The 11,375-nt window shown below is 39.9% G+C and overlaps 1 protein-coding gene across 1 annotated transcript in view; it reads right to left on the bottom strand.

Moving 5' to 3' along the window:
• Nucleotides 1-351: 351 nt before the first annotated feature.
• EGLN3 (egl-9 family hypoxia inducible factor 3) overlaps nucleotides 352-11,375 on the bottom strand; it is a 28,345-nt gene continuing 17,321 nt past the window's right edge. The window contains exons 2-5 of the mRNA XM_004612113.3: nucleotides 7,662-7,781; nucleotides 5,409-5,545; nucleotides 2,299-2,372; nucleotides 352-1,469 (exon numbers count right to left, since the gene is read on the bottom strand). Of these exons, the coding sequence (XP_004612170.1) occupies nucleotides 1,438-1,469; nucleotides 2,299-2,372; nucleotides 5,409-5,545; nucleotides 7,662-7,781 (363 nt within the window). The 3' untranslated portion in view covers nucleotides 352-1,437. The remainder of the gene's footprint in view (nucleotides 1,470-2,298; nucleotides 2,373-5,408; nucleotides 5,546-7,661; nucleotides 7,782-11,375) is intronic.

Raw genomic sequence — 11,375 nt, 5'->3', positions numbered from 1 at the left:
TTCCCACAGCCCCCCACCAAAAAAATGTCATTGTGAAAGCAAACAAGCAAGCAAACAAGGATGAAACATGTAAACTTCCTCCCTAGAAATTCTACTGATCTGTAAATGATCAAAGGAAATGTTTTTAGCAAGAAATAAAACAATTAGAAAATCTTCTGTGGTACTGAAAACTACGAAAAGTAACTGTCCCAAAACTGGGGCTCAGGACTGAGGTCTTGAGGCAGCACCACCTGCGCTAACTGCAGAGTGCCTTCCTGGGTTCTAGCAAATGTCACCGTCCTCACACGAGCTGACCACAGTGGGGCTGGGGTTAAGCTAGAGACAGACAAGAAAATCACACCAACAACTTGATTCAGAATTTGGTTTCATTTTATTTCCATTTCCTTTCAAGAATACATCCTGCATTTTTTGTTGTTGTATTTTCCTAAAGAAGAGTGAGTTAATTAAAAAGGAAAACTGAAAAAAATGGGAATGCCCACATTTACATCTCCCTCCCCTCTGCTGTTCACCATCCACTGCCTTTGCTGTGTATCCTCGGATCCCTATCTTTCAAAACCATCATCACAGGTTGTGGGCACTAATCTACTGGGTAGATTCCTTCCCCCAAACCCAACCCCCTTGGATTTCAATTCAAACTCCATTTCAACAAGACAACCAAAATAATTAATGTCTAGTTTAATCTCTGGGGAATTAGGTTCTTCCAACATGAAGTGAAAATAGAGAATAAATGGTGTTGTCATCTTTCATCAAAAGTCCTATTTTCAGCAACACGGGGCAGAGGCAGAAAGTCCAGGTAGCATACCAGGAATAAGGAGTGTCCACCCCACTGGACACTTATAATTGATGACTATGACAGCAGCCCTTTCTAGAGGTAATAATGTCATTAAGTTGTGATAATTCTCCAGAACCCCCCACAAACCCTGGAGAAAGAACATCTGGAAATTGTTCCGATGACACAAATTGCTTTCCCACTGTGAAAGTTTCAATGCAATCTCTCTGTAACATGTATCACCAGTTGTTGTTTTGTTTTTTTTTTTCCTTCTCCTTCTTCTGCAACCTTCTTGTTTCAAATCAGGAATCGTAGATAAAGTGCAAGTTAGAGTCATTCCCTCGTCCATGCTTCTGGGCTCTTGTTTTGGAGAGCCAGCATTACCCAATCTATCAGTTAAACCACCAGCCAGGTAGATCATCTGCAGGTATTTCTGGAGTTGGCAAATGAGTCCATCTGGCCAAGACAGTATCTGAAGACTGATGTAGTCTTGGCAAAAAAAAAAAAAAAAAAAAAAACACAAAGTACCATAGGCAAGACAGGGATTTGATCAACGTAAGCAGTGAGGGGTAGTTCGAGTCATAGAATAGGCCATCTTTGGAACTCAAAGCTTAAAAAATTCAGAAACCATTGCTAAAATGAGTAAGGCCTGCATTTTTCCAGCACAGTCAATCTTCAGTGAGGGCAGATTCAGATTTCCCTGGGTTGGGGACAGAAAAGAGGAAAGAAGGCAAGGGATCAGATCTGATTAATGTTACAAGGGTCACCAAAAGATCTTCTAATCAATATTTCCCATCTTACATAACAAAGTTGGGCAAACTGCTTCCTGCTAGAGCTTTGCACATGTGTTTTCTTTGATATCTTACAGTAGATAACCTGGATGGGTCATGAGTTATGCAATGTTAAATATGTCTATTGCAGAATTTTATAAATCAATTTTCCTGCACTCATGTGCCAATGATCACTGAGTTTTCAAGAGAAGAACGTGGTCCGCAACACTTCACACATTTGCAGGGCCAGGAAATTTACCTTCTCACAAGTCAGTCTGAAGGACCAGACCTCTCAAAGCAACGTATTTTGAGAGACATTGCCTTATATTTACATTCTGGTCAGAACTACATACGAGTAATGTTAAGTCATATTCAGTTTTCTATTACATAGTCCAATTTTTATACTGAGTCATGTCCCACACCAACATTAAAAATAAAGTAGATCTGGGTTTTATCATATCTCCTTTATAACCAGCCAAAACCAAGTGTAAATGTATGTTATGTTCAATGAACCATTAATGATATGACTTTCTCATCTGGTATAACCCATCATGTAACGTCCTTAGCATTTTCTTCTGTTTTTTTCCCTTAGCAAAGCTAAGATGGGGTTTTACAGGATTGAGCACATCAAGATATTTATACATGTGACATCAAGTCATACTTGGAACTAAAGAGTATGTAAAAATACATATAAAAATCATGAATAAAAGTCATGGATAGATTTGGTCTAAAGTTACAAAAGTTTATTAAAACACATACTAGTTAAATTCCTGAATTTCTTCTTGGCTTCTGCTCTTTCTTCAGCATCAAAGTACCAAACAGTCATAGCGTATCTGTGAAAAAAAAAAATCAGCTATAAGAGGCTTAAAAATTCTTCCTCAAAATAAAAAAATCCCATAATCTTTTATCAGAATCAACATGTAAATTTTTCTCTATTATTGGAAGTCCATCCTAATTTTAACTTAATGTAAATTTCTCTGATTTCCATCCTATTTAAATGTAATAAAAACATGTAAGGATTTTCAAGTATGTGCCAAGCACTAACCTCAACAATTGAAATTCAAATGATGATATAAATATGCCTTTTCCTGTCTCTTCCAAACTCTAACAAGGGAGACAGGCCATTCAACTAATAAAGTAACAGCTCTACCAGAAAAGACTAGACGCCTGAAAGAGACCCAAGTTGATGGGGAGAACTCGGAGAAGAGAAAGTGACATTTGAGTGAAACTTTAAAACACTGATGCAGGCACTACAAACCACATTCAAGTGTGAGCCACCAGTGGTGTCAATGTGTTAAAGAAAAGTATCCTAGAGATAGTACACAGGTAAGGCTCTTGTCTAGCATGCAGTTGACTTGTTTAACTTCTGACACCACATTTGGTTCCCAGAGCCCTGCAGGAGTGATCCCTGAGCAGAGAGCCAGTAGTATCCCGAGAACAACTGAGGGTGACCCTCAAATAAATAAACATTAAAGAAAATTGCTTATGGAAGGGGTTGGGGAGGGATGAAGAGAACAAAAAGTGATGTAAAGACAGTGAGGAGGATTTTAGATAGTGGGAGATGGTTCGCAACTTTGCAAAACTCATAAATATCAATGTGAGTTTACAGTTACTGCAATAATTTTTTAAAAGATTACAAAGAGAATAATTGATTTAAACAACAGGACACTTGCAGGTTCCTGGCTTTCTTTCCTTTAAATGACATAGTTTTGGACACTATGACAAACATGTACTACCATAACAATGCCCTCTAGCTTTCTACTTCAGTCTCATTTAATTTGCTTTATCCCATCCAGAGGAAAGATGGCAACAGGAGTGATTTCATGCTTGAGCTTTCAAAACATATCATTCTATAATTATTATTAGCCACTGGAATTTCTATTGCACTTTATATTTTCCAGGGGCTTCCCATCAACATTTACTAATGTTTTCCCTAGAAGTCTCACTGCCAAAGGACTGAAGAATGACTCTAAAATTCTGTGCAAATTACAGGGCCTAATTATTGCCCCCCCATTAAATAAGCCAGAAGCAGACTCCGGTGGCAGAATAAGTTACCTGCTCACTTCGGGCACATTCCAATCTAGCATTTAATAATCTACTCTGGAGTTCAGACCTGTGATTTCTAGTGGGGGCTAGTTACAAATCTTTATACATGTGATTTTAATTTAATTAAGTTTGTTAATGTTTAACCTGTCTTCTACACAAGTTCTCACCTCCTGCCCTCAAAACTTATTCCCAATGCAAACAGTACAGTACCATAACCAACACTCCAGTGCAGACTGACTTACTGCTTTAGTCATAAAGGAAACATCTGAAATTGAAATTAAGTGTCAAATTCAGTATTAGGAATGAAGACACCCGTCTGGTTAGGGATGGTTAAAAAATGTCAAGAATGTCTCCTATCTTTTCCTACAGGAGAAGAGGAGGAAAACCTTAATCAGAAATATTTATTGGTAGTCATACTGCAAGTGTATTTCAGGGAACAGTCCCTGAATTTATTGATTACCTTGGCATCTACCAGTCTGTAACTCGCCTTTCCTTCTCTATAAAAACCTGTAATATTGTGACTGATTGTAACAAGACAGTTGCTTTGAAGACATGAGTCATCTTCCTCAAGTGAACTGAACTTTCATGGTTAAAAATTGAAACTATATCAAGAAGTTTTAGATTTACAATAATAAAACAAACAAACAAAAACCAAGTTGTTCAGTTACTCTGAGAATGTCCACATGTGTGAGTTAAGATTTATGGGGTGAAGAAGAAGGCCTGGGGAGCCCCAAAGAGTTGGAGCATTGGCAAAAGTCCCAGGTAGATTCAATCACCAGCACATGGTCCCCTAATCGCCAATGGGTGTGACTCAAAACTGAACAAGAAAGATGGAAAAAAAAGATAGTATTCAAAAAGAAAAAAAGTGTCATTGCTGGGACATGATGGGTGTCTGAAGAACAATTTTAAACTTAAATAAAAGGGAAACTGTATTGCAAACCATAACACCCCAAAGGAGAGAGAGTAAAAAGGAATGTGCCTGTCACAGAGGCTGGGGGAGGGGGCTCGGGGGTAGGGGAGAGGAGGATGGGGTGGGGGTGGTGGGAGGGAGGGATACTGGGAACATTGGTGGAGGAAAATGGGCACTGGTGGAGGGATGGGTACTTGATCATTGTATGACTGAAACTTAGTCACGAAAGTTTGTAAGTCTGTAACTGTATCTGACAGTGATTGATAAAAGAAAAAAAAAAGAAAAAGAAAAGGTAAAAATGAAAAGCCAGAACAAACTCATCTCCTTTATCTTTTTTTCCAGGAGGAGGGGGTGAGGTTTTGGTGCCACATCTGGCAGTACTCAGGACTTATTCCTGCCTCCTTGTTCAGGATCACTCCTGCCAGTACTTAGGGACCATGAGATGGGAGCGGGGGAGAATCAAACCAGCAGTGCGTAAGTAACCATCTCTCTGGCCACCCACTACCCCATCTCTTAAAGTTCTTTCTCTGCTTGCAACTGACATCAACAACTCATTCAGTGTGAAGCAGACAGAATGCCTTATACGTACAGCCAGAATTCTATAGGGGTACATCAGCCTCAGCCTGAAAATAGTAATTAAAGAATTCTGTAATTATTATTTAATAATTCTTTAATAATTTATTTAATTATTTAATCCTTTAATTATTATTTAGTAATTAAAGGATGATTCTTTAATTATTAAATAATAACTTAAATTTTCTTTAATTAAATAATTATTTAATATATTTTAATAATATTTGAATATTTAAATAATTATTTAATTGTTATTTAATAATTAAAGAATTCTTTGGATATGGGTTTATACAAGAAGCTCAAGAAGCTCCCCAAGAGGAATTATGGCCATGGCAGTTACCTGGTGGCATAGGAAGGCTGGACTTCATGCGGGTTCCTGCGGTCTGACCAGAAGAACAGGAGTCTGTCAAAAATGGGTTCCACATCTGCTATAAATGATTTCCCTTCTGGAAATATCCGTAGGACCCCACCATGTAGCTGAGGGAAAACGAGAAGACAAATTATTTTCTGATCTCTTAATCTTTAGTATCTCAGGTTCCTCTAGAAACAAAGTTATCTTTCAACTTATCCTCCAAGCAGAAATTCCATCCACATTTTTACTACAACCTTATCCTGTATACTGCAGAGCGATAGCACAGTGGGTAGGGCATTTGCCTTGCATGCGGCCAACCGAGGTTGGATTCTTTCATCCCTCTTGGAGAGCCCAGCAAGCTACCGAGAGTATCCCACCCACATGGCAGAGCCTGGCAAGCTACCTGTGGCGTATTCGATGCACCAAAAACAGTAACAAGTCTCACAGTGGAGACGTTACTGGTGCCTGCTCAAGCAAATCGATGAACAACGGGGAGCACAATGCTACAGTGCTACATGCTTTATCTCTACTACAGACAGCTCTTCATTAACCTCATGCAAAATGAAGTCTCACTGCCCACTGTCATGGAACTCACGGACACAAAATGAAGGGCACTCCCAGGCTGAATCATGCACAACTGCCAGTGTTTGACTCATCTCAACCTACACTTCCAAACCTCCAGATACTTCATGGTTCAATCTTATATTAATAATGTTCGAGGAGGATGTTCTCTTCATTTAGAATTTGTGGCTTTCTTCTGAACGTCCCTTGAGAAAACTAGTGACTTTAGTGATCTTGCTGTTGGAAGTGGCATGCTCTTCTTTCTGACCTCTTACATCATCCTATGTGTACCTTTTATTACATCTTTCACTTTCTTGCTTGAATTTCTTTTTCTTTTGACATGGATAGCCCATGTATTACTAGAAGACTCATACCAGCATAGAATTCCACACATCATCCCAATGCCTGGCAATAACAATAGGCACTGCAATACGTGTCAAACAATTTCTTAAAGTTTAGGGTTTTATCGTGGATGTGTTGTGGAAGGACACGGAAATCTCTCAAGGGATACTCAAGAGATCCAGTGGCCCTAGCTATGAATCTTGGCCAATTGAATCAGGTAAGGGAGTCAACGCAAGGGAATGAGCATTCAAGTACTGCTCACGGTTCAGGGTACCAGGGATTACTCAGCAATGTTTGGGGACCTCTAGGGTCACACCTGGTGGTGTTTGGAGGATGATGCAGTGTTAAGAATCAAACCAGAGTCAGCTGCATATCAGGCCAGCACCTTAATCCCCATACTGTCTCTCTGGCCTTGTTGAATGATTTCTTAATAGGCAATGCATTCTTGTTGCTGTGATTCAATTCCACTCCATTGCCTGTACCACCCTTCAAAACTGAACAGGACATTGGAAAAATACATATTCCATCCGCGGTAACAGACAGAAGAGACAAGCTTTGTAACTAATTCACTAGTTTCTGAGGTTTCATTTCCCTTGCAATTATGACAACTAGTATAGGCCATAACAACAGGTAATGGGATGCAGAAGCTTCAAAAGACAAGTAGTTCTAAAAACTTCCATAACCTCTCCAACTTCTAACCCAGCCTTAACTTTCAGAAAGAACACAGGTTCCAGACAAATGTTTGTAAATATAGAACCAGACTCCCTCCCTTTATCTATCTGCATGTTCAGAATTACAAAAATATGCCACAAATCCTTGTGCTTTTATAAACTCTATTAAACTATAGCAAAAGGCCAACAATAAAAGTGATTGTGGAAAGAGAGAGAGAGAGAGAGAGAGAGAGAGAGAAAACTATCAAAATCTTTCTTGAAGATGATTTTATATCCTAAAGCTCTATTTGGGGGAGAATCCTCTCAATGTCACTGCTAGAAGGGAAAAGTGTATATCTTATTCTGCACTGAGTTGCATCAGCTCTCAATTAGGCTTCAAAATAAAAACTGATACCTTAAATCATCAGAAAATAACAAATGGCCTTCTCTTCACCAACCTTTCCTCCCATCTTCTAATAAAGACCTGTTTCCTCCCTCCCATCAAATTAGCTTTGTAGCCATCATTTTCATCTCCTCAACTTTAGGATGAATAAACTTCAATATCACTGGGAGTGGGATGGGGTGAGGAATATGAAAGAGAAACTCCATCACTAGGATATATAAATCCTGAATGGTCATCTCAACCTCCTGTAGTTTTCATTACCACACTCTATTCCCATAGAAGTACCTTGGCATCCCAATTCTTGTTCAAATAGTAGATGCAGGTGATACAGCGGCCATCACCGTTGGGGTTGTCAACATGTCGGACATAACCGGTTCCATTTCCTGGATAGCAAGCCACCATTGCCTATGGAGAGATCCCCAAAAGTTGGTTAGCAAAGCTGAGATGCTACTCTCTCTCTAATGAGTAGCTGAGTAACACACTTTCCTTGAGTGCTGTGTGACATTTATAGGTAACTATTTGGTGCTTAATTTATAGGTAACTACTAGATGCTTAATTGCACTTGCAGGACCAAAATTTGGACACTTCAGCATAAAATTTTAAACAAGTCATATATCATGATTCAACCTAGTGGGGAGTATTCTAAAATATTCCCACAGCTCTGGAATATTTCGGATGGGAAACCTCCTACACCATCATTAGAATGCCTTGCCTCTTTCAGTCCTCCTTTTTGAAATAGCAGGTTCTGAGTTCCCACAAAATTGGAATGTCATGCATTTTAGTGGTGATGCTTGTTTGGCACTCATTCTGCATCACATTTTGCTGTCTCAGAACAATGACTAAAGACACTTGCACTTACAAAGAAACAGGAATGCATTCTGAAGAAGAAAAGGTCAGGTGTACACAATAAAATATTTAGACCCCCCTCCCCAAAAAAGAGGGAGTGTCAGCCTGAAGCTGTGCCCCAACTTGTGAGCAAAAACAACAGTCAGGTACCAAGAAGAACAAAAATATAAAATCACAGACACGGGGCTGAAGAGATAATACAGAGCTAAGGAGTCTGCTGCTCACACAACCTGACCCAGGTGAGATCTCTGGTAACCCAGATGGTCTCTCAGCACTACCAGGAGTGATACCAGAGCTCAGAGCCAGGAGCAAGTCCCTAAGACCCTAAACATCACCAGGGGTGGTCCAAAACCAAAAATTTCTCAATGACTGTTTTCTCCTTGATAATAATGATCAAATCATATGAATACCTCAAGATCTCTTCCCTTACCATTCTGAAAATTATCATTATACAATTACTATTAAGAACAATACCAATTTCTAAATGCTCCATGAGAAATTTATAGCAGAATTAAAAAAAAATAAGACTAAGTGAAAAATGTGAGTTTTTCCCTCCACAGGATGCCACAACAGTGCTTCAGTATTTTTGAAATAGTAAGATATATAAATGAAAAATATTAGAAATTTGCAATGAAAGGGGTGAAAGTTACATTTTCCTGTGTTGTTCACTGATGCATTCTTGATCCCTGAACATTACCTGACATGTAGAAGGTGTCTATTTAAAACCTGATAATTACGAGGGACCAGAGAGATAGTACAATGGATAGAGTGCAGGCCTTGCATGCAGCCGACCCGTGTTTGATCCCCGGCACCCTATATGGTACCCAGGGCCCACCAAGAGCAATAACTGAGCACTGCTCCATACGGTCCCAAAACAAGAATAAAAACAATTTGACTTGATAATTTTTTATATGGATAAATTAGGACATGGCTCTCTTTTCTAAAGAATACCTAGATTATTAGGCAAAGAATTTTCTATTGCAATGAATTTTCTATTTATCTTCAAAAATTCTTGTCACTTTAAAAATTTATATGTAAGCCTTAAGTAGCAACTTAAGTCTTATTTTCCCTTCTAAATGGCTGGGAGGGGAGTTTTACTGGCAAAATAATTAGGTGCAAAAAGGCCCTTCTGAACAAGGCCATTCTGGAATGAGCCTTGATGTGCCAGGTCACTCTCAGTGGTAGCGTGGAAACACGAATTGGGCATGTACTCAAAATGCTTCACATATGCTACAGATCAGAACAATACTAAATGCCGAACAGTAACCTGCTTTACAATGATCTTGATGCTTAAATCACCATCTCTCTCAAACTTTATATTCCCTTGCAATTAGCAATCCCCATATTCTTCCTATGAACATTTAGTGTCAATGCAATGTCACAAACTGCTGATGTGAGGCTAGTAGCTTTAACTTCTTTCTGAAGGTTGGATTCTGAGGTTACTGCAAGCAAGACCTAACAAAACGACAGCAAGGCAAGGAACGAAAATGGGTGATAGACAGAAATGATGGGCCTTGCTGGGGAAGAAAAGAAAAATGAAGTCACCTATAATGACTAAGGAATTACCGATCCCTGGGAGCAGCTATTAGGATTATATGAGCCACCACTGAGCCAATAATGAAAGTCACTTAGCCACAAACAATTAAAGGCTGAATTCCATGCCATGGAAGCCTCTCCCCACTGTGAAGCCCTGGAAAGAAAAAGTCCTCCATCAATGCTGCATAATCTAAGACTCTCAAACAGCTCAACTCTAAAGAAAAGGTCAGTGGTTTGGATACCTGCCATCCATCTTACCCTGCAACTAATTGTGTGATCTCAGGTTTCATTCATTTTTATTTTTGATGCTTCCCCCTCCCCAGGCGGTGGGGACGGAGGGAGGAGGGGGCAGCACACTCAATGATGCTCAGGGCTTACTCCTGACTCTGCACTCAATAATCACTTATGGTTGGCTTAAGGGACCATATAGGGTTCTGGGGTTTGAATCAGCTGCATGCAGGACAAGCGGCCTGCCCTCTATCATTTCTCTGCCCCCAGTTTCATTTCTTTTCTATAAAAGGGGTTTGGGTTATGTGGCCTATGATGGTCCAAGAACATCTAAGGCTCAGTCTAAGAGAACAACCTTAAAAGAAGCAACAGAGTTCTTCAGGGAGTAGGAAATATCTTTCCACATCTGGATTCCACTTAGATTCAATTATGGAAAGAAAAAAGTAGACCCCTCAAGTGCTGCCTCCTGAAGTACCAGTCCAGGGGACTAGCTTTTCAGAGGGAAGCCCTTATGAGTCTACAAAGCATCTTTGCCAAAGGGAGAATACAGAAAGCATTTTATTCTGGCTAAGTGAATCTTCATCCTCTCTCCTGGTTCCTGAAGGAATAGCACCTAGTTGCAAACAATGGAAGGAAATCATTGTAAGCCTCAGTGGGCCTGGAGCAACTATACTGGCTAATTTTTATCAGTGTTTTTCTGGACAGGAGCCACAGGAGCTGGATGGTCCTGGCTTGGGCACATTCCCAGCTATTTATTGGTCTGTGACACAGTCTAATACCAGGAGGCAAGGGATATACCGAAAAGTAAGCCTCACTTCCTTAACTTGTCTTCTGTGCCAATTTGTGCACGGGGCAGAAACAAACCCCGGAAAGAGATCAGTTCAACTGAGTTGCTATCTAAACCTCATCAAACCCGGGAAAGGATTTAGAGTGTACAAAGGAAGAGAATGCTTCAGAACAATAAGATCAGGGCCAGAATACTTTAATTATCATGTGGCAAACATGCCAAGAAATACTGACACTGATGAGGAAGACATGGCATCATTATTGCAGACTTGCTATTTGCCAAACTTCCGGACAGGATTAACACGTGAAGTTTATCGGAGTTCAGTAACCTACCATCACATCTACAACTTAGTCCTATAATTCCATTCCTAGGTGTGCAGATAAATTCACACATTCCCCTTATGCATTCACCAGCTTGCTCTGCGGCCCACCCCTGCCCCACACCATCCCCAGAGGCTTCCCATCGCTCTGAAGCAAAGGACTTATTAACAGAGGAGTGAAGTCCTCCGACGTTCCCACACAGGGTATATACCAGAGAAAAGCGTATCAAAGATACCTAGGCATTGGGTCCAAGAAGAAACAGTACATGGATTCTTGGAAGGT

This window comes from Sorex araneus, chromosome 3 (assembly GCF_027595985.1).
Source record: "Sorex araneus isolate mSorAra2 chromosome 3, mSorAra2.pri, whole genome shotgun sequence".
Lineage (NCBI taxonomy): Eukaryota > Metazoa > Chordata > Mammalia > Eulipotyphla > Soricidae > Sorex > Sorex araneus.
The sequence above is the reverse complement of the archived record's forward strand: the minus strand, read 5'-3'. Positions and strand labels throughout refer to the sequence as shown.